At 42.6% G+C, this 27,506-nt stretch overlaps 1 protein-coding gene across 6 annotated transcripts in view; it reads left to right on the forward strand.

The window, feature by feature from the left end:
• Nucleotides 1-25,140, forward strand: part of kcnq5b (potassium voltage-gated channel, KQT-like subfamily, member 5b) — a 136,637-nt gene extending 111,497 nt beyond the window's left edge. The window contains exons 4-16 of one of the 6 annotated variants that reach the window (XM_042219606.1): nt 468-643; nt 1,253-1,378; nt 2,914-3,024; nt 3,430-3,525; nt 5,206-5,300; nt 9,941-9,967; nt 11,999-12,055; nt 13,610-13,833; nt 17,152-17,260; nt 18,949-19,080; nt 19,219-19,326; nt 21,887-22,013; nt 22,679-25,140. In XM_042219606.1, coding sequence (XP_042075540.1) covers nt 468-643; nt 1,253-1,378; nt 2,914-3,024; nt 3,430-3,525; nt 5,206-5,300; nt 9,941-9,967; nt 11,999-12,055; nt 13,610-13,833; nt 17,152-17,260; nt 18,949-19,080; nt 19,219-19,326; nt 21,887-22,013; nt 22,679-23,923 — 2,633 coding nt within the window. In that variant the 3' untranslated portion in view covers nt 23,924-25,140. Of the gene's footprint in view, nt 1-467; nt 644-1,252; nt 1,379-2,913; nt 3,025-3,429; nt 3,526-4,870; nt 4,960-5,205; nt 5,301-9,940; nt 9,968-11,998; nt 12,056-13,609; nt 13,840-17,151; nt 17,261-18,948; nt 19,081-19,218; nt 19,327-21,886; nt 22,014-22,678 lie in introns of all 6 variants that reach the window. The other 5 variants (XM_042219607.1, XM_042219608.1, XM_005919283.3 and 2 more) reach the window with 5 other exon arrangements.
• The last annotated feature ends 2,366 nt before the right edge of the window (nt 25,141-27,506 follow it).

Below are 27,506 nucleotides of genomic sequence, written 5' to 3' on the forward strand. Positions count from 1 at the left end.
GAACCGTGAATTTTGTGTATCGTTGCACCCCTACCTCTGAGCCTTTGAATTCAAGTGTTTCAGTCACAGGTGTATAAAATCAAGCACAGAGAAGGTAAAGTGCATAAACATGAATAATGCTCTGTTGACTCAGTAACTGCAGAGGTCCAAACTTCAGCTAGCATTAGCATCAAAATCAGTTTTCATAATCCACCATAATAAAAACTGTATTTCAAGTTTTTCTGATCTTTTTGTGGTCGTCTTCCTCTGGCATGCCAGGAGCTTCACAGCCTGGTTCCTGTAGCAAGGCAGCTCCTGTAGGTGTAGTGTGTTGGTGACCCAGCAGATTTGTCTGTATAGTGTAGCTTTGTATAGATTATTTCTGTTTGAAAACACATATTTATCAGTGCAGATCATTTTAAAGGCAGCTTCATAAAGAATTGTATCCTCTTCTGCTGGTAAGCCGTCGTTTTGTGTTTTCATTCCAGACATCATAGTGCTGATAGCGTCAGTGGCGGTGGTGTCAGCAGGTAGCCAGGGCAACATCTTTGCCACGTCAGTCCTGCGAAGCCTGCGTTTCCTGCAGATCCTACGAATGGTGCGAATGGACCGAAGGGGAGGCACCTGGAAGCTGTTGGGCTCTGTAGTCTACGCACACAGCAAGGTAGGCGAGGAGGGCATCTGCAGATCAAGCTTCAGGGAATCTCAAGATGTTTCTGTAACGCTATGTTTATACGATTAAAACAATTAAAGGTGTTAAAGATGAAATGTTATGCAGTATTTATTTATTTTTAAGCTAGTAGACTAATCTTGCATGATAGTTTGATTGCTCTTCCTTGCTATTTTGAGGTCACAGAGGGTTTCATGAGCATTCATCACCTACCTAAATGTTCCTGATAAAGTGTACACCAGCACAGCTGTGTTCCTACAGCGTTGTTCGAGCAGAGCAATGAGTCAGATTAGCTGCAGTCCCTGATTTGCAGGTAACACTGGGCACATTCAGAGGTCTTGTAGAGTTCAGAGCAGGCAGTTCAGCAGCTGTTTTAGCAGCACATCAGGAAGTTGGTCGCAGTGTTTTATCATATTTATGTCTAAACCAATAAGGGACTGCATCAGAGGAAGGTTCTGTAAAGGGTCGTGACCTATCACGTCATTATTTTATTTCTGTTTCTGACCTCAGTGTTCAGAGAAAAGTGGTTTTAGGTCGATGTGCATTAAATAAATGCTCCTTTTTCCACCATTAAACTCTGAATGACCTCTTTGACTTCTGCAGGAACTGGTAACCGCCTGGTACATCGGCTTCTTGGTCCTCATCTTCTCTTCGTTCCTTGTCTACCTTGTGGAGAATAAGTTCAACAATGAGTTTGCTACGTATGCGGATGCCTTGTGGTGGGGCACAGTGAGTTTGGAGGAATTTCTGTACTTTAGTAAAAAGCCCTGATAGAAATGATTTTTTTACCAGCTGTCAGCCAATCTCTGCAGCCACCTGACCCTCCTGAGTTAGACTTTCTTGGACATCAGCAGAGTACAGGTTTTACTCTGAGTATTTTCAGATGAGTGTGTCGTGCTCTGGATGCAGAAAAGCAGAATCCTTGCCGTTATTATCTCCTGTTCAGCTCTGCCTCTGAGCACCAACAGCCGTCCATAAACATTAGTCCTGCACGGCTCCGTTAAACACCATTATTAATCCAGCTCAGAAATTCATAATGGTGTAAAATAGCCTTTGTCATGAATGGTAATCAGAGCCTGAATGAAAAATGTTCAGGCTTCCAAATCAAAGAGGTAGATGGATGGATATCTGTACAGATGGGCAGATAAAACCGGCACAGTAATAAAGCCAAGTAAGGTTTTCCTGCCAGTTTCAGTCCACGGCCAGATACATCTGCCCCTGTCATTAAATGGTGAATACACTTCATTAAGTGCTTCTTTTCAGGCTTTTGTTGAATACATGAGAATGCTTTTATCCAGCAGTCATATTTTGATGCACTAAGTACCATCAATTTAAATCATTACTGCAATTAACTCTTTTAATTCTATTAAAACTTCACTTGCTGACATCGAGATGTTTGAGTCCCATTTTCATTGAATCTGAGGTTTCATATTGTCAAAACGCCCTCTCCGTGTATATCTGCACAACATCATCAGATGCTCGGTAGGTCTTTGCACATAAAGGACAAGAGGAGTGCACATTCTGTGCCTTAGAAAACTTTATTTTTTCAGATAAGGCAGAATAAACATTTGAGCCGCCGGCTTTCAGCAGCGTTCTTGGAACCAAGGCCGCACAGACTGACGCCCGTTAAAGCCTCTGCGCAGGTTTAATCATTCAGATGTGATTGCAGTGCTTGAAGGCATCATTTAAAATCATGTCTCTGTATGGAGAAAATCAGGCTGTATGCAAAAAGGAAAAAGATGCAAATACAATGGAGCGATGCGTACCAGAAGACATTTAACACTGAGCAGTCTGACAGAAATAAACGCAGTCTTAATAGATTAGTGTAAGTAAAGCAGAGGATGCATTTTCAAGTCTACTAACCAAATAACCCCTTTTTAATATCACTTAAAGGACCATTTCACCAAAACTGCAAAAGCTGCCTGAGTCACAAACAAAAAGATGAAACCAGTTTCTGTCCTACAACCTTTAAAAGATGCCTTTAAAAACAGGCCTCATATAGGTAGATATAGGTATAGGTATTCCACATGACTTTATAATTTCCAACTAATGACGTCTTACTGTTAAATAAAAAAACTGCTAATAGCTTGTAGATGCTTAGATAAGTCATAGACAACGTCGGCATTACCAGGTCACTTGCAAGTTCTGATACAGCACAAGTTTTAATTTTAAATATAACATTTGTTTAAAAGTTCCCTGTTTAAACAGCCAGGGGCTGCATATGAGCATCCATCAGGCCCTGATAATAATCATTGTTTTCACAGATCACCCTGACAACCATCGGCTACGGAGACAAGACGCCAAAGACGTGGACGGGGCGGATGCTGTCCGCGGGGTTCGCCCTCCTCGGCATCTCCTTCTTTGCCTTGCCAGCTGTAAGTTATTCTTTTTTTATGAATCAGTTTTCTGTAACAGGTTTTCATTTTTTTCTCTCGTAAAGTTTCCTTTTTTATGAAATTTGCTTCTTTTTTAATGTAAATTTACAACCTTATTATTGTAGTTTATAAAAATAATTATTGTTGTATTGTTGTAATAGAACATTCAGTTAATTTCCAGTCACAGTAATTCAGTCATTAAATTGAATTATGTTCCTACTTGAGGACAAAAGTTCTCTGAAACAAGCTGTTTTAGCGCTTGCCTGCTCTCTTCTTATTGGCTGACTTCTGGAAGCCTGCACAGGAGCACTAGGATACTCTCTTTAAGTCACTGCTACCAGTGCACGAAACCACATCATGGTGTATTTGTGGTGTGTGTATTTATTGCTGTTTATATCATTTCAGGGTATTCTGGGTTCAGGCTTTGCCCTGAAGGTCCAGGAGCAGCACAGACAGAAGCACTTTGAGAAGAGAAGAAACCCAGCGGCCTACCTCATCCAGGTAAAACAGACACCCTGTTATTCTTTTGTCTCTGACACATATCTCTGCTCTGGGCTGGACAACGAAGACGTTAATGTTGACGATTCAATCCACTGTAGTGTTGTTAAAATCTATAAGCGACTGTCATTCTCCACTTTGTCCTTTTCCTTCATGGACTCGACGAAACCCAGTGAAAAGCAGATATCGTCACCCTGTGCAGCCCACTTCTCTCCTCATCTTCTCAAAGCTCAATCATCTCTTTCACCTCCTACTAGTATAGCCATAGACTGTATATAAAAGATGGTCATGGCTACCATGAGATCACCATTTGGATTGCAGATTCCTGTTTTTCTTCTTTTCTTGCCATTTTGAAAGCAGGCGTTACAAGCACAGGTGGAACCGAGGGATGTTCCACGGCTAACACATAGACAACCATCTGCACTCACATTCACACCAATAGGTGTGACAGACCCCAGCATGATGGTGGAATTGAACTCAGGACCTTTTTGCTGTGAGGCAGCTGTGCTAACCACCACTGCCCAAGGAAGATTCATGACAAGGAGAAAAAAAACTGTGTGACTTTATTTATGCTTTGAAACGTCTGTTCAGCTCATCTAATCTAGATGATCTCTTGACGTTCCAAAGGCTTCTTCAGTTTTTAAAGCTGATGAGGAGTCAGTGTTGTAGGTGGCTGAAAGCATCTCTGTCCACTGAACTGAAGTGGTGTCCGACAACTCCAACTATCTGCCACCTATGATTCGGTCCTGAGGTCCCTTTCCAGACGATCTAACAACATTCAGTCCTCGTCCTATATGACCTTAACAAACGACATGATGATAGGGTGGGACAACAACTCGCAAACAAGGCCAACATGTCCGGAACGAACTCCAACGTGACAATCCTGGGTTAAATACCTGGGACTCGTCATCAGCTTTCAGATGAAATCCAGTTTGGATTAAAGCAATTGTTTAAATGTGTCAAAAACATTTCCTTCCTACTTGTCTGAAACAATCCGAAAGCCTGGCAGGGTTATTTGGGGGGATGGTTGTTTTGTTTTTGTTTATTTTTTGGGGTCTGAGGAACCACGGCGATGTTAAATCAAGAGCTGAGTTACAGAGAAAACTCCTCCCACTGTCTGTCTTTTATATACAGTCTATGGTATAAAGCACAGAAACACCAACGATCCCCTCCGTCCTGCTACCTGATCTTCACTCACCTTTAGTTTCATCCTGACTTTCACTGGTGCTGAACTCACATTGACCTCCTCGTATATTTCCCCACATGCTTCCTTTTCCTTTTGTCCATCATATGTTCCCATCTCCTCCTCCTCCTCCTCTTCATCCTGTGCATCCCCATGTTGTACCAGGCTGCGTGGCGTTATTACTCCACCGACAGCACCAGGCCCTACCTGGACGCCACGTGGCGGCACTATGAGAGCCTCCTGCCTTTCCACAGGCATGTATCCATGCCTGACCGCCGGCCGACCCCAGACGTGTGACACATCCGTGTTTTAGTTTTCACTAATCAGCTCTTTTTTTACTTTCTTTTCTTTTCTCCTCTTCTCCTGACTCCCTCTGGGGCCTTGTTTTTCTTTTGTTTTTGTTTTTTACCTTTTTTCTGTCTGTTTATCGTTTTTTTTCTGGGAGGGGGGTCTTTTAATTTTTCCCTTCCACCTATTTTTTTTGTGTATTCTGCATGCAGTGTGTTTGGCGTAGTTATGCGGCTGATGAGAACTCGGTTTCCATTGCTACCTGGAAGCCTCACTTGAAGGCGTTGCATACCTGCAGCCCTACAAAGTAGGTACAACTATGGCAGCTGGTGTCTGTATTTGGTGTCTGTGCCACATTCCTTTCCTGCACTTCAACTTTGCAAATTTAAAGTTCATTTAGATCCTCTTTGGATTATTCACTTTTCCTGCTCTGTCCTGTCGTTTTACGTATCTGCTTTTTTTCTCTTTATTGAAAATTTATAGAAGAAGTGATTTTAGAATTTTAATTTATAAATGACAGACAATTTCCAGGCTCCATTAATGTAAAAAAAAAAAAAAAAAGCTGACTCCTTCATCTGCTTCTCTATAAATGTCTCCGTCTGTGCGCTGAGTGCTCAACGGGCCAGGAACTTTCGCTGCTTTGAGGGACCAAGGCAGCAATTTTAGCCGTCACCCTTTCATAGCACGTCTATTTATGACTCCAATTGTGGCTTCAATGACCCAATCGGGCTTTTTGAACTCAAAGCCCTCATCTTCTCAAAAGCCCAGGGCCCAGAGTGATTTAGAGGGACGCACCTATTTCAGTCTGTCAGTGTGTCAAGCTTTAGCTGTAGCGCAGCTTTTTTACAGAAAATGATGAGGGATGCGGAAAGAGTTGAGAAATTTCCCCCAGTGCCGTCAAACCGTCAACTTCCATCAAGTGGTTCTTCATATTACTGTCAATGACAGGAAAGTTGGTATTTATAATAAAACCATACGTAATTTTACCTTCATAGTGTGAATCTTTTCAAATTTTACAGCCCTCAAAGTACAAAAGGGATGATTTTAAATTAAAGGCTTTTTAAGTGTCAGTATTTATTATATCCACATGAAACCTTCAGGACTGAAAATCACATTTAATCTCTGTTAAAAACTGCAACCAAATCACCACGAGTGTCACAATCCACAATCAAGGTTTTATTTAAGTAAGATTTGTTTTTCTCTACAACAACAGGGGTGGGGAACTCCAGGCCTCGAGGGCCGGTGTCCTGCAGTTTTTAGATGTGTCCTTGATCCAACACAGCTGATTTAAATGGATAAATTACCTCCTAAAAAGTTCTCCAGAGGCCTGGTAATGAAGTAATCATTTGATTCAGGTCTGCTGACCCAGGGACACCGACCCTTGAGGCCTGGAGTTTGACACCGCTGCTCTATAACCATCTCTGAGCTTCAGTATCTCGTGATACATCCTAGCGTTTCAGATCGTACTCAGTAACACAACTTTAATGTCTGCAGTGTAGAGGAACAGACGCCCCAGAGAATTCACTTCAAAAAGTGCATTCTGGGTAAACTTTAAATGCTCATATCACCATGTGAGATGCGCGTCTGCTCAAAACAAGTCATGACATGAAAGTTCTCCTTTCACCTACCTGACTTTGTGTGAGCGGTGTCAGAACAAGTTTCTAAAAAGCCCAATCCGAATCATCCTTGGTGTTCACGTGTTCTTTATAACCGTTTGGACCGCGTCACCAAAGTTGACATGTTTTTGTCTGAGTCGTAGGAGTGTTGCCTGGCTGCAGGTGCTTCTCAGCATTCAGAAACCGCTTGAAGGCCAATTCACAGGTTCCATGTTTGCGCCTCACCTGGTTTCTGTCTTAAGGTGTCACACTTTAAATGGGACCACACATTATTTTTATTCGTGTCCCCACATATTGAGGCACTGTCCAAATTTTTATTGGCTTCAGTTCACAAACGTAAACACACCTCACCAACAGATGTGCTGACTCAAGGATGCTGGAACTCAAAGATAATTTCCAGGCACGGCAGCAGCTGACATACCTGTCGCATAACAGCATAAAAACAAACTTTAGCTTCTACTTCTGCTAATAAAAGTTGGGAAAATGGAATTAAGTTAAAAAAAACTGCAAGCTGTGTTCCTTTTCTTAAATTGTCTCAATGTCAAAAAAATTCAATCTGCATTTTAGCATTAATCTCATCACCCATGTTGTCCCACACAAACATCATGGACTTCATGTTTAGTTTGTTGGGACTAGATCAGAATTTGAACATGTGCTGGAAAAGAAGCTCCTGAAGTTTTGTGTTTCATACCCTGTGAGGTAAAAGATTTAACTATGCAGTTCCTGAATAATTTTTATGACTAAGAAAGTTTCAGAAACATCCCTGCCTCTGATTTATTATTTCATAAATCATACCGTGTCTACTCCAGCCAGCAAATTCTATTTTTTAAATTGACCTAAGACGAGCACTTTATTCATGAAGCTGCCCAGTCTGTACCAAAACCTGCTTTGCTCTATGTAACGTATATCTAAAAAGAGCTTCTTCCTGTTCCTTTCAGAATAAAAGACCTCAACATACGCTGCATGACTGCTATAATCCCACGTACTGTTACTACACATTTTAGAAAAGATAATAAATCTCTAGAACCCACATGGGTTCAATTGGCACAATAATGTTTTTATTTAAATGAAAGTCAAAATGACAGGTCATCACAGTGTGATGGCACGTGCTGTGGGAAATGACTGGTATCGTCCCAAACAGCACATGATAAAAGCAGAAAAGCTGGCCTTAAAAGCTCGCCTCCCTTCATGTTTTAGCATTGGCATTTATGAGTTTTGTGCACTTACATTTAAATACTCTGTTTAAAATTATCCACAGTTCTGTGATATAATCCAGGCATCTAACCAAGCTGCTAAACGTTAATACTCGAGCTAGTTATGCACCTTGAATTATAGAAATGGGGAGCTTTTCTTCTTTGGTTAAAGAACTTTTTTAAAATTTTATGATTTGTGCATTTTTTGGTATCCATCCTAAACACCCTGCAAACACCCAGTGATTGGGGTTTGTTTTCCACCCCTCCTATGTGCTTTTGAAAGCCATCTGTGGAGCCTGGAAATATTGGGACAGCTATCTGCAATGTATACAATAAATGCATTGCAGATGGTTACATATAATGTACAGTTATAGCTTTATGATTACTTTATTTAAAGGAGTAATGTGTGAAACATGCAGTCCTTAAGTCACTTTCTTCTCTCGCTGCTGCTTTAGTGTGCATGAACCTGCATGTTTGTAGTGAGTCTGCTGTTTGTTAAGGCTTCCACCATCAGGCCTCTTATTGATCGATGTGTTGCGGCCTTCAAATCCTCTGCATTTGTGAAAGAAACAGCTGCTGGCAAAGCTTGTGATGCAGAAATCTCCCTATCATGCTGAACACATTGGTGCATTTGCAGGTTTTAGCTCCTCGGTTATAAATCATGTATAACTTGTATTTTAATGAATTCCTAAAGCTCACATCATCACGACTTTAACTGGAGAGTAAAGGAGTTTTTAAACATGCTGAGTGTGTCATTCATCACTGTGGACATAAACTTTGCATTTATGATGTTGCCGTTAAAGAAGAATTCGCATTTGCCGTTAACACTACTGCTGAGGCCGCGCTAACTTTACACGCTGAAAAGGTTTGCAAAGCAAAAGTAAACATAGAAATCAGCTGCCTGGAAAAGCCTCGGTGCTAAGTATATGAGGCACAACCTGCATTACCCAACATGAAGCGCATCCAGCAGGTTCACTGTCCAGTACACGTCAGGGTGTGCTTTATAAACTGGTTTCTTGGTTTTCATTAAGCCAAACGAGTTCATGTTATTATGTGGAATAATGCATCCACTTCACAAAAACTTTGACACTTATTGGGTCTGGATCTCCTGCTAGTTGGACTAACCTCATCCTCACCTAGGAGGTGCCAGGATATGTCCTGGTTAGATACCTGAACCACTCTAGCTGGCTCCTGTTCATGTGATGGAGAAGCAGCTCTAAGCAGAGTCCTTCCTGACTTACTGAGCTCCTCATGCTCCATCCAGAGTCTTGCCACCCTTCGAAGGAACCTCATCTGAACTCTAAACCCTGAACTCTGAACTCTAAACCCTGCCCCCTTGGCTTTGCCTAGAAATTCTAGAACATAGGTGTCAAACTCTGGCCCGCGGGCCAAATTTGGCCCGCAGCCTAATTACATTTGGCCCGCGAAGCCATACCAAATTACTATTAGAGCTGGCCTACTGGTATTATAAAGCTAATATATATATTGTTTAGTATTAAGCTTTGCTTGTTCCATATTCAGTTTTTCAGCAAAACTTGTTTGAGTCCATAAGAAAAGATTCATTCTTATATCTGGAGGAAGATTTTTCAATAAATATTAATGTTAGCCCGCGACTTTGTTCCAGTTTTGAATTTTGGCCCACTGTGTATTTGAGTTTGACACCCCTGTTCTAGAAGGTTATGACCAGTATTAATGACCAAGGGCAACCTGGCAGAGGGCAGCTTCCACTGTGACCGGGTCCAAATTATTTCTGGTAGTGTGAACCAGGCTCTCACTGCGGTTGTGCAGAAAATGAACGTCCTGTAATGGGTTAGATACCCAATATTCCTTGGTCTTGGAATAGACCAAGCTGCAAAATAAAAAATGATGCACTGTATTACCTTGCAATAACATTGTAACTTTGACCAAAAAAGACTGTTCACTGTGGTAGATTACATAACTTACCATACAAAAATTGATGCAAGACAAAGTGGAAAATATTAGTTAAACTCTCTTTAATACAACATATGAGATTTCTAATAAATGGGCTAAAACTTGCAAAAGCACCAGTATTTTGATATAAGCACTGTACTATTACTGAAGTTTTATGAAAAGATGTGTTCTCAAATATCTTTCCTTTTCTGATCTGTCTGCTGCAGGAAGGAGCAGGGAGAGTCGACCACAAGGTTTGTGACTGTTTGACCTTCGCTGTGTTACGTAGTGTTGTAAGTCCATGACTTGGAAATAGGGCTGGGCGTCAAATCAGAGAATGTATCAACAAAGCTGATGCGGCGCAGTACCACGTGTGACCACTTGGGAAATTTACCTGAAAATAACTGAGTGCCTGAATTTTATTTTCATGGCTTTTTCTTCTTGTTTTTAGTCAAATGTTTGTAAGTACTTGAGTTTTTAGATTACCTTGAAAAGTCAGCTTTAGATTTTAGAGTTTCTAACTCCTGCCTGTAGATCAAAGATGAATGACGGCTATAAGATACACCTCAACAATGTTATGAAGGGGAATCAATCTATAGAGGCCGAAATAGTTTTAGGTATCAGGCTATAAATGTGTTTATTTCTGCTGTACAGCCGGACTTCTTGGACACCGGTTGTTAGAGGAACTGATGTTATTGTGGCACTTCTTTTTCAACCTTCATCTGCACTTTGCAGCTCACTCATTAGTGATTCTCCATGGCCACGCCCATATTTACTTTCTATTCTAATGACGTGTCATCGCCTTTAGGACAACTTAGCTACACCGGATGTACCTTATGTTGCATGACATCAAAAATGTGGTGCAGCTTTTATTTTTATCACTCACTTAAATTCAGTAGAAGGTACAAAGCATTTCCTGCAATGCTCTAATGCAAACGAATGAGCGCTGGGAAATCAGCAGCAAAGCTGAAGAAGTTCTGTTAATACACTCGTGATCTGCATCGTTATGTTCAAACAATGGCCGGCTGTCTTTGAGGGCTCTTTCCGCCACACTTCTGTGCGACCTGCATGGTCACCCAGACAGAACAGGTGCCCTAACAGGAGCTGAAGGCCATAAGGGTGATGATGTGTTGCCTGGAAAAGCAGCCACTTTTACACAAGCACTCTGTATGACTCAGTGTTTTGACTTTCTGTTTGGTGCTGTTTTTTCTTTTTATTGCTTTTTCTCTCCAAAAGAGAAAAAATAAAATCATTTACACACCACGTTCACTACACACAAAGGCAAAAACACACACACAACATTTTTCTCATGCTTTAAACCATCCTCTTGCCTGAGGTATCTATTACACACTTATTACAAATGTTATTCTGTGTGATAATGTCCTAATATTGCTTAATTTTGTAATGAAATCAGTGCTCCTGATGTTTCTCTTTGAGCCAATGCATTTATAGACTCATTTGGGGAGGGCAGTGTGCAGGGCAGTGGAGGCTGTGTGATGTAATATGTTGTGTTTGCAGTTATGAAACACTGAGTAAATGTTTGTCTGCAAACCACCGCTGCGAACTGAAGGCAGGCGTGCTTTCTTTTTTTTTTTTTACATTACTCTTTCCCTTTGAACCTGGTTTATGAAATACACCACAATGTAGAAAAGGTGATGGAGGTTCTGCAAAACCCCCAACTCTATTTATGTCTCTACTGCAGAGCTAGAGAGGAGGGATTAAACGCCACACTGTGCAGTCAGTGCAGAGCTGCCTTGCTTTATTAACAGAATCAGTATATATGAGAAAAGGCAGTGAGGAAACCAAAACATTACATGGGAAACAAAAATGGATTTGCATGTTTATACCTTCAGTAAACCCACACGACTGTGTAAAGCTCCCTGTCCGCTCACTGGTGATTCAGGCACTTGTTGCCATGGCCCAGCTGAATTCACATAGTTAAATGAGGGATATCGGCATGAACTGTGTGACTCACCAAATTGCAGCCTTTTTCAAACAGTCCTGTAGATGTTCATTTTCTCTACTAAGCTCAATTTGCCTCCGTTCTGCTGCTTCTAAATGTCAGTGGTCGACAAATTGAAACTCCAGCGGTAAACGTATTACTTTGTACTTCCTAGACTTCATGCATACAGTCCTGCAAAGGTTCATCAATCAGTTATTCTGCAGAGCTTACACTAAGAAAGTGGTGTTTAGATGCACGAAGGTTTAAGACAGAAAGATTTTCTCTCATCTGTTTCTGCTTCATGTAACACATCACCGTGTGTCTATCTCCCCTTGGTTTTTAGTAAAAATCATAGTAATAAACAGAAGCTACTGAGGAGGTGTACTGCTCGGAAACATAGGTACACAGCATCTCTGCTCCCTGTGACATGAAGTTTTTCTTTGGGAATGCTGACTAATTCTTGGTGCATGGGTATCTGTAGGAGGCTGTGCAGCCTCAGAGAGAGCAGAGTCAGAAAACCCTGCAGGGAGACATCAGTCGCCTTCATAGTAACACACTATCTGCCTTTTGTTTGATATTTGCCTGAGCAATGCGCTATTTGTGCCTGTTGTGATTTTGGTTTTTAACTGTCAGGTCATTAGTCTGTGCCAGGTTTCGTTCTCAGCAGCAGCTCCTCTGAAATAACTAATTAGCTTTTTCTCTGGATGTAGTGAGATTGAAATTAGTGTGTGTGTGTGTGTGTGTGTGTGTGTGTGTGTGTGTGTGTGTGTTGCACCGTCAACATTTTCTTCTTCACTCACCTCCTTGTATTCCACCTAAACGATAAACCGCGCTTCACTCACCAGAACCCACACAGACATCTCAGGTACCATCCCCTCCACCGGTGAGAAGCATTGCTTCTTATTGCTAGCCACCTAACAGCTATGAGACTCTCAGTTACTTCTTACATCATGTGCTCTGATTTCTAACGAGGGATACGAGTCAGAGTCGGTACAAAGTCTCGAGGGCCTCACTGCCACTCGGCACAGTCAGCAGTGAGCAACACTAGCTAACGTTAGCTTAGAATCAGAACCTAGCATGCAACATTTTCCTGATGACTTCACGGGCTCAGTCATTAGTGTCAAGTCACGTTGAGACTAACAAGTGAGATCATGACGTTCATTTTACAAGTTATTAGAAAGGAGGATTATGCAGATGCACTCGTTGGCTGATAACGTCTTAATGAAATCATTAGCCATCCTGTTGACTTTCTCAGACTATTGAGTTTAAGAGTAAGAATTTACTGAGACGAATCAACACATTCATGACCAAAATCCACTGATTTGGTGACAATAAGAAGAACACAGACTTCTGTTTAATCCTCTGCAGCGTGTAAATGATGCACGGCTGACGCCTGCGAACGGCTTTGCATGCTGTCATTCTGCATAAACACAGGATCTGTCACTCGCTAATTATCTCCACACCTCATGGTCCTGCCTGTTCACACTCTGCAGGTAATTCTTATGAATTTTCATCCATAAACTCACACTTTTATATAAAAACATGCGATACATTTAATATAACTGTGCGACACCCGCTGGCTCTTTTAATGATGTGTAAACTAATTGGTCACACAAGACGGCATACTGTGCACACTTGCAGGAACAAACCACCAGCATCATCATACAGCTGAAGCTTCATATCTAACCAAAGCTTGCATTTTGTCTAAAGCATCTGCTGCAATGCATGCTGGTCTGTCTCCATCCTGTCCTGCAGCCCTTATACTAAATGGATGGCTGCCATGTTCAGCAGTTTATGAAGGAACACTTTTCCAGGATAACTTTTTGCTATCATGAAAATCATTTATCGCTCAAACATGTTGACCTCTTTGTCATTTCCACCCCACTTCACTTCCTTCTTCTTTCCCCTTCTCGCTCCAATCTCCCTCTGTACTACTCTTCATCACTAATTTCAGCCAGAAGTTGAGTTTCAAGGAGCGGGTGAGGATGGCGAGCCCCCGAGGTCAGAGCATCAAGAATAGGCAGACGTCATCAGTGAACGACAGGCGCTCTCCGGTGGCTGACGCTGGCACAGAGGGCACCAGTCCCGCCAAGGTTCAGAAGAGCTGGAGCTTTAACGACCGCACGCGGTTCAGACCGTCGCTCCGCCTCAAGAGTCAGTCCCGCTCCACCACTGATGGTGCGTGTGCCATTCTGCTTTCACTGCCGGTATTTTATATCAGTGTGGATTATTAACAAAGCAAAATCACCTGTTTTAGAGTCTGGCTTCTGGCCTCCACCATGCTGGCTTTTTAGTGGTGGCTTATAAATGCTAAGTAACATATTACCGTACCAAAACTGAAGACGGCCTTCTTGGTTTCATCATCTTCTCTCTATTATCATGGAGTCTTTAACTTGAGGTGCCCGTTGTTGTGTTTTGGCGTTATATAAATAGTACTGGACAAAACTGCTTTTCCTGTGAGGGGAAAAAAAAAAGATGTTAGAATTTTTTTCCATTTAAATTTTGAAATGTCTCAATGTCTTTTTTTGTTCAGAGCAGGTCTAATAACTTATTTTAGCCATTAGGCTACATTCACTGCTGCTCATTGTGTGCTGTCAAAGTCAAAATCGGCCAGTTTCAATCATGCGGGATTAACAGGAAGTGAGTAACCTCTCCAAACAGCTGCTCTTGCTCTTCCTTGAGTGCCGCATTTAAAGAAAGGTGTTCCTGAGATATAAAAATAAGCACAACTGCCCCAACCTCACTGCTCATATTTAACCGACTCTTGATCCAGCTCATCAGAACTGGTTTGGCTCACTAATGGCGCAGCGGAGTGGAGGAATGCTGATGGCTGCTGTGCTCACTTTCTTTGGCCTAGCAGTGCCGGCCTGGCGAGTCCTCCTGGGTAACGGCCAGTTGGTGGTTGTGGGCGGACTGATGGATAGATGGAAGGTGGGGGTGGTGAGCTCCAGGAGCCATATGGGGTGTCAGAGCCGTCCAGCTGGCTGAGGCCTGCTGGTGGAGAGGAATCATTAGCCAAGCTAGCCAAAACCAAACTGGTTGGCTGGTTAGCCACGCTGCGTCTGATCGCTGACATGTTGGCTAAGTGAGACATTAGAGGATGGGAAACATCTCCCTTCCATTCTGGCTTAATTAGAAATGAAACCAGGAATTATTTTAGTGGAAAGTTTTTAATGGAGCAAATCATTAATCAGCACTGTTTTTCATCAGCAGCAGGTCTGACAAAACCCACATACTGTGGAGTAATCGATCCTTTCCTGAGGTCATCTACAGTGTTTAGTTCAACAGAACACATCAACGGCATTAACCCTGTGCTTACCTCCTCAGGGTGCTCAGGGTTCCTGCTCCATTTGGAAAATCAAAATGAAGTCTTTCTAAACCTTTAATGCTTTATTACCCCATGACACTAAGGTGAATCTCTGGATTTTGGACAGCTTTGATCTGTGCTTTAAACTATTTAGACTCCAGATTTTCCACCAGCTCACAGAGATCCCCAGCAGAGGCGTGTAACTACAAAGTGAAGGTCAATGGATTAGTAAGCTGTGTTGAGCTTAAAGTCCGGGTTTAGTCTCTTATGAGTCTTGAGTCACTTTTTACCTGTTAAATCGAGGTGGTAACTTATTCTGAAACTAAACAGTGACCTGGTGATGAGCAGGTTTTGTTTAGAGTTTCTGTCTAAAAACAGCTGGAATTGTCCAAAACTACAAAAACTACCAGGGTCAAAAGTATTCGTCAGATGTTCTTCAGCAGGAGTGATGCAAATTTGAAGTTGTTGTCATATTGGAAGACAAAGCCATTACCCAAACCTGGTTTTGCCTGCTGACTGCTTGATGTTTTCTTCTTCACATATCCTTCTTTCGTCTAGTGGTGCAACGGATCACAGTTGATCCGTAATCCAAACTGATCCCACTCCACAGTGCGCATGGTGGGTCTGTCAAGTGATAGTTATGGCCAGCGCTAGCGGTCCAAGTGGAGGAGCAGAGGAGTTTGCGGTATTTAAGCAGCCCTTTCATGCCCAGTCCGACCGGGCTAAAGCTAATACAAAAGCTATTGGAGTGTTTCGCTGCAGACGGGAGGCCGTATTCCGTTGTGCAAAACAAGGGGTTTAAACTATGATGCACGTGCTTGAGCCACGCTATGATATCCCGTTGCGCGTCCACTTTAGTGACAAGATCGTACCCAGGCATGTATGAGCAGGACAAGATTTAAGTTATGGCTGAACTGATCTGTTGCCCAACTACAAATGGGTGGAGCTCCAGGGCAACGGAAAGCTACGTGACCGTGACCGCTCGTTATATCACAGCGGAGTGCGATATAATGAGCGGTATGTATTATTGTAGGGTCTACCTAACAATATCAAGCGCCTTGAGGCGACTGTTGTTGTGATTTGGCGCTTTATAAATAAAATTGAATTGAGTGGTAGATACAAAGCCCTATACTGCACTATATTGTACCATTTTTTTATTTTAAATAATTGCGTAGAATGAGTCTAGAGTTGAATGTTTTTAACATGTAAAAAATACTTCCATAAGTAAATAAGTAAATGTTCAATTTTTGTCTTTTTTATTTTTTTGCTGATCCGAAAATTGATCCGACCCGTGACTTAAAACCGTGATCCGATCCGAATCGTGAGATTTTTGATCCGTTGCACCACTACTTTCGTCACAATACCTTCAACCTTGATGAGATTCCGAGTTCCAGATGCACTAAAGCATGCTCCCATCATCGTGTTTCCCTGTGCAGACGGTGTTCTTTGGGTTGTCTGCTTCTCCCTTCTTTCTCCAAACATAAGCAGCGTTTCTGTGGCCAAAGAGCTCTAGTTTTGTCTCATATGAACAAAGGACGCACTTTCAGAATGCATAACCTTTCTCCAGATTGTCCTTGGCATTCTTCAGTCTGGCTTGAAAGTGTCTGTTACGAAGAAGTGGAGTTTTTCTTGGTCTGCAACCTCACAGTCAGTTTGATTTTTGGAGGTTAATTCATTTTACAACTGCATTAGTTTGTTAACCTAACAGCACCATCAATCTACATAATCACAACCTAAAATCATGAGCTAGCCACGATAAGACAGACCGCATGATCTTCACATTTCAAATATGTATTTGTACCTGTCAATCAAACATGAACCGCCCCAATTTTAGGCTCCACCAATGTGCAAATGGATGCATCATAAAAAAGTGTGCCCATTGTATAGTTATGTATTCATGGGAGTCTAGAGGGACTGACTCGCTTTTTGAGCCAACCTCAAGTGGCCATTAGAGGAACTGCAGTTGGTGGAACATTTCTTTTCAGACCCATCTTGACTGTGATTTGTAAAGCAAACCATGACTTGAAGTTTCTGCGACTGCATGTTAGTGTGTTTGAGCAGTAAGACTAACACGGCTCACTGCAATCTGTTGTTTGTGTGGATGCAAAATGTTCTCATTGGCATAAAGTGACTTCATCGCTATCACAGAAATAAATAATCCTCCTTTTCTGCGCCTCTCTTCCAAACAGCAGACTCCAACATTACAGCGGAGGACGGTTTTGATGAGAAGGGCTGTCACTGCGACATCTCAGTGGAGGACTTGCAGCCCTCGGTCAAGTCTGTCATCCGAGCTGTCAGGTGAGACAGAGGAAATGAGACTTCCTCTTTCAGTCTAACTTCTGCTGCAGTTTTCCGTGACCCAGGCTGCAGGCAAACTAACCCTGATTGCGGCCAACCCCCTGCCGTCTTCTGATTGAGCTCAGGGGATTAAAGTGACCGGATGGTTGTTATTTCTGTTAGTTTATTTTTGGATCATCAGGAAATATGGTTAGTGGGAGGATTAAAAGCTGTGTAAGGTGATCGTGTCACAAGGAAACAAGAGTAGACACGTCTTCATGTCCTTCGTGTCCTGAAAGAACTAAAGAGCCTGTTAGATGCAAGGTCATCATAAGTTCCCGACCAGCAGGAGTTCAATAAAAGTTAAAAGCAGCTCAGTGTTTGTTTTATTAAATATATAATAACTAAGACTATAATGCTGAAGCTTCTGTGGCTCCATGTGGTGAACGAGCTCCTTAACAAGACACCTCATGTTGGTTTTTCTTTTAGTTTTTACTTTATGAGCATTGACAGACTTTCAGTTTTATCAAAAAACAATAATAAACATCAGTGGTTCACCTCATCCCTTTATCCAGCTTCCACATATAAAGTGAACTGGCTGTCACGCATCACTTTGTGGACACAGACAGGTGTGAAAATAGTGACACAGCCACATCAGTCACGATAGCCTTCACTAAAGGCTACAACTTTAACGTAGGTACCTGCTGTATTTACAAAATTATGAAGGACCAAAAATGCTGGAAATACAGCAAATAAACATCAGTGCGCTTCAAAGGCTTGTATTCTGAAAATATTTGCTTCATTAAATGTGCTTCAGTTATTGTGCAAAGAAAAGTGTAAATTCACTAATCAAATGTCCTACGTGCCAAACTCGAGGCCAATCAGGGGCCAAGAAGCTAAACAGATGTGCTCACTTCCATGGCACCTGCAAGCTAACGAGCTTCCTTACGCAGAATGCACCCAAAGGAAAACTAATGTTCAAGCCCATAGTAGAGTTTTGTGTATGCACTCACTCACAACAGTCTCACATTCTGAGGTACATTCTGAAACCACATGACAGCACAGAGATGCGAAGGTAAGTCGGGGGTACGGCAAATTCAGGAAGTCACTAAATGAGATTTGCAGCTGCAGCAAAAATGTTCTTTGAGTCAATCTGACAATAGCAGAAGCCAGGTATGCCATTCACCTCATAACTTGTCACTTGTACATTTTTATATGCATCACATTTCGTGTCAGAAGGCTCAGTGGTATGTACATGTAAACTACATCATCAGGACCCCCTGTTTTGCTCTATGAAATGATGCTGGCTGAGCATCTTATTAAATATTTTTGATATTTTGAAGCATTCACATGGACCAAAACTGTATATCAGAAGGCTGTGACAATATAATCCAGCTTGTTTTCATTGTTTCCGACCCCTTTGACTCTCCACTTTCAGCCACGTTCCCTTGAATTCAGCCTCAGTGCTCCACAGGTGTTTCCATCCACATACACATGCAGCTAAAATCTGCCTTTTTTCTGAGAAAGTGGTTGTTCTGAGCGTTTGAAATGCTGTGAACAAACAGGTCGACACATTAAAAGCACCATTAAGCACTATCAAAATAAATGCAGGCTTTAATTTGTTTACATTAGCTCAGGCTGGCAGTGTCACGGCTGGACCACAGCTCCCCCTTCTGGTGAATTTATGAACTTCTGTGCTGTTCATGCAGGATCATGAAGTTTCATGTAGCCAAGAAGAAGTTTAAGGAGACGCTGCGTCCGTATGATGTGAAGGACGTGATCGAACAGTACTCTGCCGGTCACCTGGACATGCTGTGCCGCATCAAGAGCCTGCAGACCAGGTAGGACGGACATTGTACTGCAAAAGATCTGCATGTGTGTATGCATTCCTTATACATGCATGGGTTTATCTCACGTTGTTTTTTTCTTTTTGCAGTTTGTGTTTTTGCATGTTTGTACCTGTGTTTGCTTCTCTCCAGGCTGGACATGATAGTAGGCCCACAGCCCCTGAGCAGCCGAGCCAAGGCCTTTTCCTCCCCCTCCCTGTCTGTCTATTACAGCCAGGGGAGGAAGAACTCCACCCAGGGGTCAGAATTCCCCCAACTTACTCAATCTACCCACCTACTCTGTCATTCGCATGTCACATGGGTTCAGTTCACTCCTCAGTCGCACAATTCAGAAGCTGGTTTGTTCTCAGAAACGTGAAGGAAAACATAAAGTGCGGCCTCATTTATCAACCATTCGTTAGTCCAGCATACCTGACCGCCCCTTCATGGAGAAGTGATGGCAATGAGGATTACAAAACATGCGCTCGGGACAATTAGTATAACTGTTGAGTTCATTTTTTGCTAGAAAGAGAGAGCATATTTGCCCCCATATTGGCTTCCCTTCATTGGCTTCCTGTTAAATCCAGAATCAAATTTAAAAGGCCCCATCTTATTTTAATGACCTTATAGTACCATATAAACCCATTAGAGCACTTCGCTCTCAGACTGTGGGCTGACTTGTGGTTCCTAGAGTATTTAAAAGTAGAATGGGAGGTAGACCCTTCAGCTTTCAGGCCCCTCTTCTGTGGAAACTCCCAGTTTGGATTCCACTTTTAAGATTAGGCTTAAAAGTTTCCCTTTGACAAAGCATATAGTTAGGTCTGGATCAACTGATCCATAGAAACCGGCAGTTGCTGAGCCTGGCTCACCAGAGATGAAATAGAGAAATGGATGGTGTGCAGCGTGCATGTCTAAGGACTGCGGGGACCTCCTTTGTAGATGGTGTTGAGTGGCTGACGAGTACATAATACTATACTTCAGCTGTGCCAACATCTCACTTCTGATTTTGGACAGGCAAAGTCCCTCTTGATCCAAAATTCACTTAGTAGCACTGCTTGGAAACTTTTCTGAATGAACCTTGTTTTCACTGCTCACCAGGACATTAAACTATTTTTATGTGTACAGTTTTCACATTGAAGAGCAATTACAAACACAGCTCTATAAACCCCAAACTCAAAGGATTTCAGCTTACCATTTAACAATGACATAAGCCCCTGAAGCATGCTGTGTGTCCTAAGAGACTGGCAGGTTTGTCAGGAAGGGGACAGATGAAGCCTAAATCAGCTTGAGTTGACACATAGTGCAGTACAGTACTACTCCTTCCAGTCCTCCATAAAACTGATAGATTTGCTTGTCTTTGTTAATCAGGACCTTTACATTGCTGCCAGTGTTGTTTTGTTGCCTTTACCTTCACTTCTTGTTCCACATGTGCCACCCGAGGCTTTTAAGGGGTTGAAAGTTCAGGATTTGTCACCACAGCTGTGCACAGCTGTGCCTTTATATGCATGATAAATCCAAGTTGTCTGCAGGTTTTAAAAACGTGTAAGTTTGGAGCTTTCTTCCTCTGATGATTTGATAAATGAGGCCCCTGGTTGACGAGCTAAAGCCTGAATTAACTGAGCTTCGAGCCACACTCTGCTCCCACACACAAACACGTCCTGGGTATATCTGCTACTAACCAGCCACTAACAGATCTCTTAAGTAAATTGACTTCTGTTCTGGGAAAGGAGTTTGCAATGTGATGCTAACATGTTTTAGACACACTCCAATCACACACCAGAAGGTTTCACCTGTCATTGCTGTTGCAACACTGCCCCCTGCTGATGCTGTGTGCACTCTGTTGCTGCAGATGAGCCAATCCGACTTGCAAAGGGTGGAGGGCCTGTCAACATGCTTCTTTTTTTTTTTTTTTAACCACATCTCGTAGTCACGAGTAGAGTCTAACACAGGCCAGCAAGCTCCAGCCACAAATAACTTCAACCTGCCATGACCTCACTGTAATATATGAAAAACATCTGTAAGATTAGAATAGAGAAAGCTGTAACAGTCCTTAAATTTACGCAAAATGTTTTTGTTTTTTTTAGTAAAATGTTTAAAATGTTACATGGAGGCTGGTCTTGTCTATATTTGGATCCAGTCCACAATTACAATCCCCAGATCGTCTACATTTGATCTGCATGTTTCATATACAAGAGGAGCGTGAATCATTTGGTTCCTGCCCATCTTATCCTGAATTACATTTCTTATTTGAAATTGGACTGATTTACAATGAACGAGTGTCGTAACTCTTCTCGCTTCCTCCTGTAAAACTACAGTTTTAGAATCCAGATCTAACTTCCCTGTGTAGTTCTCGATCCCCTTTTCTTCTAGCATGATTTAGTGGTGACATACAGGGTGTCCACACCTGACTTTTTCTTCTTCCTTTTGGTGAACTCGTGATTGCATGATCTTGGCTCAGTTTTTCTGTGCTCTCTGTCAGCTTTAACACAAACAGACTTTATTAACCAGATCCCACAGAGCCTGACTGGATTTAGCATTTAGACATAAATATAATCATGTGTAAACCAAAATATAAGACTCTAATGTTTAAAGTCTGAAATAAAAAGTTGTATTGTTAATTGGTAAAATGTAATCTGGTTGGTAATGTTTGGAAGTGTGAAGTCCAGTGAGGAAGAATAATCTCTCGTGTTTGGATTTGTTTTATTCGGGGAAAGGTTTACTTTAGATAAACGGTTCTAATTCTCCTTCCTTTTGTAGTCCTCCTTTGTACATTTTAAAATTAATATCTTATTGTGTTTGCTTGTATTTCTGTGCATTTCAGGGTGGACCAAATCCTTGGGAAGGGCCAAATTCCTCTGGATAAGAAGATTCGAGACAAGCTGCTCTCTGATGGCGATATACTGGAGGACATGAGCATGCTGGGTCGCGTCTGTAAGGTGGAGCGACAGGTCCGTCATCTGGGTTTTGTTCTTAAAATTTCAGGAGGTTGAGAGGATCAGGGTTTTTGCTAATTGGAGCTTCAGTGTTTGGATCCTTGCTGCCTCCGGTCCTCATTACGTACCCCAAAATGCCCCCAGTGTTTCTGGTCAATAAGACTAGAACAGCGCTACGTAAGTGCCAGTCCATCGACAGCAAACCAGCTAAATACAGTAAAATGTGATCCATCTCGACTGCGTTTAAGTTTCCTAAAGTTACAGGTAATGAACTTGTTGGTATTCCGGCTCTGTCCCGCTTCCAGTTTTTACGCAACATTAGACTAACTCATCTAATCACATTCATCTCCAAACTGCTTATAAGACTAAAAAAATCTTACTGATCATTTTATTTTGGTATTTGTCACAATGGGTAGAATTCAAAACCTTATTAAGACGGCCCTGAATCACATTTTACTCTTTACAGCAAATTGATTTTTTTAGGTGCACACGTTGAAAGTGGCAAATGCATATGAATCCTAAAACTTAAAACAAACATCTGGTAGAAAGCAAGATGCTGTTGAGGTAGCTATGAGCCCCCAGACCTGATTCTTAAGCATTCAAATCAACACTTAGAGCATCTGTACATTCTGCCAGATGTGGCGGTAGATCACTCCTTTATTCCTCTTCTCTGCTCACAGGTCCAGTCGATTGAGTCGAAGTTGGATTCCCTGCTCGACATTTATCGTCAGGTTCTGCGTAAAGGCTCGTCTTCGGCCCTCACGCTTTCCTCTCTTCCCCTCTTCGAGCTGGAACAGACTTCAGACTACCACTCCTCTGTCTTCAGCAAGGACATGTCCTGCTCCACCCAGGTCAGCAGCAGTGGAGCGCCGCCCACCAGCGGCTTCGTCACTCGCTCCTCCACCAGTTCTCATCTCTCGCAGGGAGGACTCCATCTCATCCTGGGGCCCCCCAACGAGCTCAACCTCAATCTCAATGCCCCCTCTTCCACGCCTCCCTCTGGCCTCGCATCATCCTCTTTCAGCCCATCGCCCCTGCCACATCATCATCACCATCGCCACCACCACCATCCCCAGGCTCAGGCCACCACACCTGAAAGTGGCACTGATGAGGCTATGGGTAGTTCTCCACCCATCCTCACCCCAAACAGTGTCAGCAGTTCAGGGGACAGAGGAGTAAGAGATGGTGGGTTTCCTCTTCTGGCGAGGCTTCCACCTCCACCCCCTCCTAGCCGAAGTCACGGCCCTGGCACTTTAGTGCGAACAGCCTCCATAGAGGTATCCCCTGACATAGAGGACTTTTGTGGAGGTCTTGGGACACAGATGGAGGACAGCGTTGTCAGGAAGGGCCTTGGGTTGGGGCTCAACAGATTGGGGCAGCAGCTCCAAGGGAACAGCAACAGCAGGCTTAGCACAAAGGAGGAGGGATCTTGGAGGAGACAAATGAGCTTGGAGCTGGAGCCCCTGGTGCCACCAGCGCTGGGCTGCTGCTCTGGGTCCAACGAGATGGACCGAGGATTGGGCAAGTCCATGTCAGTGCAGGATCTGAAGCAAGTAGCCCCCACCCATCACGGCCACAGCCTGTCATCTCCAAGCCCCAGTACAAGCAGTGACTCCCCCATTGGCTTCCATAGCTGTAGCCAAGATCCAGGGGGAGGAGGGGGCGGTACAGGGAGGAGGAGTGGAGGTGGGTGGGGTGAGGAGGACCTCTTTATCAGTGATAGAGACATTGAGACGCAGGGACTTGACTTCTTGTCACAGGGGTCTGCCGAGACTCCGACTTACTCCTCAGAACTCCTGAGGACAGGCGGCAGAGCCGGAGCAGGGACCCAGGGCTCAAACCGCAGTCTGGCCAGCGGTCACGCATCCTTGCCCTCTACTGGCAGCAACGAGTTGCTGAACATGCCACACGTACGGCTAAAATAGACCCAGCTACATGTCAGGAAGGCACACCAATCTCACCTCAAAAAGACGGTTTTTATCCTTTTTGGAGGGAAGTGGGTGGGTGGGAATATTACATGGGGACTTCTTCTGTTTATATTCATGTTGATCCATTTGATAAGAATCACAGTATTTTCATACAGGCTGACCATATGACATATCATTGCATGAGTTTTGTTTTAAAGTGTGATTGACAAATCTGAGATAAGCGCCTGAGAAACGACAACAGAGACACCCAAAAACCTCTGCTGTTAAACTTGGGTTGATATGAGACCTTGACATACAGCATGAAGTGCATGCTTATTGTAAAGAGGTACAGAGATTTGAAATGTACAGTTTGCAGTCGAGGCCATGGGCTCCTAACACTTATTGAAACCCTCTCTGAGAATGGCCATGTTCAGTGTATAAAAGCCACATTTTGTGTGTCTCCCATCAAACAAGACGTTTCCACACTGAAATGATGTTACATCACTACTGCCAGATGCATTCTTTCTTTCCCATCTTTAACCTCTTAACTCATTCACTGCCAGTCGTTGGCAGTGAATGAGTTAAACCCATTGACTCATTCACTGCAATTGACGGCTATAGACGTCAATGGCAGTGAATGAGTTAAGATTCACAAGGTCATTGATGACATATCTTAGGTTTCGGTTTCTTAGCATCCAACCCATATTTGAACATTTTCACCTGTTTGGAAAATGGAAAATCTTTTTATAGAAAAACTGTAATGCGGAAATGAACAAGACTTAATTCTGAGATGTAACGTCGTCTTTGTTTCTGGAAATTTGGCCTTGTGGCTAAAATAAGACCCAACTTTAACCATAATCTGTACAGGTAATCTGAAGTTAAGAGGGTAAATTTTATGAAACTAAAGCAATACATTCAAAGGACAGAATTTAAATCATTTTAGTTTCAATCAAACCTTTAAAAAGAACTCTATTAAAAAGGAATATACCAGTGTAATGTGAATACAGGCAATACGAGTTACGTTTTCATGCATGTTTTTTTTCCGTCTTTACAGCAAGAACAACAAATTTCTTGTGGTTTTAGGTTGTTGTCCTCCACACAATTTTGGAACTCTGTTTTATAAGGTGCAAGAACACACAGGGAAGGTAGGGGAGGGGCCAGTTGCATTCAGAGATTTGATTGTCAGTAATTAAAATGAACAAATGGGCTCCTGTTAGTGCTTGTAGGGCCCCCCCCCAAAAAGAAAAAATATATACACTGATGTATTGGAGCATAATGATGTTATCAAGTATTGTTATGTTAGTATAAGTACAGTTAGATTCTCTGAGCACCATGGTTCTTTATCTCTTATGTTTTCCATCAAGGTAAAATGATATTTTTGGACTGTTCAACCACAATCACTGACTGTATATAAGAGATAGACGTAGCTTCTAGATCTGAAAAGTGAAGTCAATGCAGAAGTGCCTTAAACCTGCATTCTTTTTGATGGCCAGCAGGGGGACACTCCCTTGGTTCAAAAAGAAAGCCCTGTTGTATAAACTGAGAAAGAAATGTCCCTGCTGCTCACTTCCTCGATGGTTTCATAGTTAACATCACTAGTTTCAAGTAAAATATTGTTCATTTTGTGAATCGTGATCCCTATTACTGTGCAGGACATAAAGCAGGTTTACAGGGTGAACATATGGGCATTAAGTGTCCCTCAGTTTCACCATCAGCTCCACCTCTGCTTTCAAAACACCAAGATGGGAACCCCAAAAGTGCTTCATAGCAGGAAATGAGTAACCGATAGGTGAAAGCAGAGTGGCTACCTCCATCTTATATAGTCTTTGTTCACTTAAACTCAGATTCTTTTGGTGTCTTATTTTGAAACTTATAAAACCATAAGCTGCTACTCAGAGGCTCAGCGGGAAGAAAAGATATGCTTTATCACAAAGCCCAACTTTTGTGTACTTTGGGCTTTTTCCAAACACAACAGGTACATTTAAGTGTGGATTTTATCTTAAGTTGGGGAGTGGAACCACTCCTCACAACACCCTCTTCAAGCCGTTGGTCTACAAATGTTTCCTGCCCTACATATTTGTATATTCTTGTTTCCATGCCCCGCCCTCTCTCCTTGCTATTTGTGGGATCAGCCCGGGAGCTGGCGTTACAACAACAAAGTGATAGTCTGCCAAAAAGTGATTCCTGATGTTTCAGTGTGTGTTTTATTTGTAATGTCTTTATTTATATTGATTAATAGACTTGAACAGGATTTTAAAAAGGAGTTTTACATAAAATAACAAAATGACCAGTTTTGCAAGTGTCTTTGTGACCATGTTGGTCTCTTAAAACGTCGCATAAGTCGTATTTGTTTCAACTACTGCTGCGCTCTTGACCAGATCACTCTTAAAGACATTTTTGATATCAATGAGATTTGTTAACTGGATAAATAAAGGATATATATGCATCTATTCTCTTCCACTTATCCTTACCAGGGTTACGGGGTGGGACTCTAGCCTGTGTCATCTACCATAGGCGAGAGGCAGGATATGCCCTGGACATGTCGCCAGTCTGTCGCAGGGCTAACGTGTAGGGACAGACAACCATTCCCACCTATGGGCAATTTAGAATGACCAATTAACCTAACCCCACAAACTGCATGTCTGTGGAGTGTGGGAGGAAGCTTGAGAACCCACACAAACACAGGGAGAAAATGCAAACGCCACACAGAAAGGTCCTGGCCAGGTTGTGGAGTTGAGCTGTCTGAGGCAACAGTGCTAACCAGCACGGCACCGTGCGGCCCTACACGCCAAAAACTCTGCAGCTTCTACCTTGTGGCAGGAATGCTGTTGTAGCTCAAGATGACTTGATATCATTCATGAGGGATACATTTTTATATATTATAGGCTAACAAGTGATTTACAGTAGTTTAAATGCAGGCAATCTTTTTTGGCAGACGATCACTTTTTTGTCAACACCACCACCAATCCTCAGCCCGAGGTCATAGCTCACCATCTATTTGTTACCTTCTTTCAAATGCCCAGTTGTGTTTGAGGTTGAGTTCCCTGCTATTGGCTCAGGGAGTTATTTTTCTGGTCAGAATGAGTCTTTGGGGTTGACCAAGCATGAAGAGCCAACACAAATTGTTATTTCTGGCCATTTCCTTGGATAAATTAAACCCCATGTTAAAAAATGTTGGTCTCTTTGATGGGTGGCCGTAAAACCCCTGAACTCAAATCATGTTTCAAAGGCATGCATGCAAGTTTGCTGTATGCACACATGTACAGAGAAGAATGCCTATTCCCACCAGCAGCCAGTGAGGACGTCAACAGAGGTTACAAGCAGCGGCTGTTAACTTCACATCAATTATGCACCGACCGGTTGGTTTCCCTGCCGATCGCAGCCATGGATTGAAGAACATCTCAAATGTCATTACCTGGTTTAAGAGAATTGCTTAATGTCAGAACAGGTGTGTGACCTGGCAAAGCACTTTGTTTTGGTTCAGAAACACTGAAGGAAATGTTTAGACGTACGAGTTTTTCTTGTATCTGGCTTTTCTCCCGGCCTGTTCTTACATGAGGGAAGATTTTTAAACTCTTATTTAAAATCATGGTCAATGTTT

This window comes from Haplochromis burtoni, unplaced genomic scaffold (genome assembly GCF_018398535.1).
Source record: "Haplochromis burtoni strain Fernald_Lab_line unplaced genomic scaffold, NCSU_Asbu1 Contig_35, whole genome shotgun sequence".
NCBI classification, from domain to species: domain Eukaryota; kingdom Metazoa; phylum Chordata; class Actinopteri; order Cichliformes; family Cichlidae; genus Haplochromis; species Haplochromis burtoni.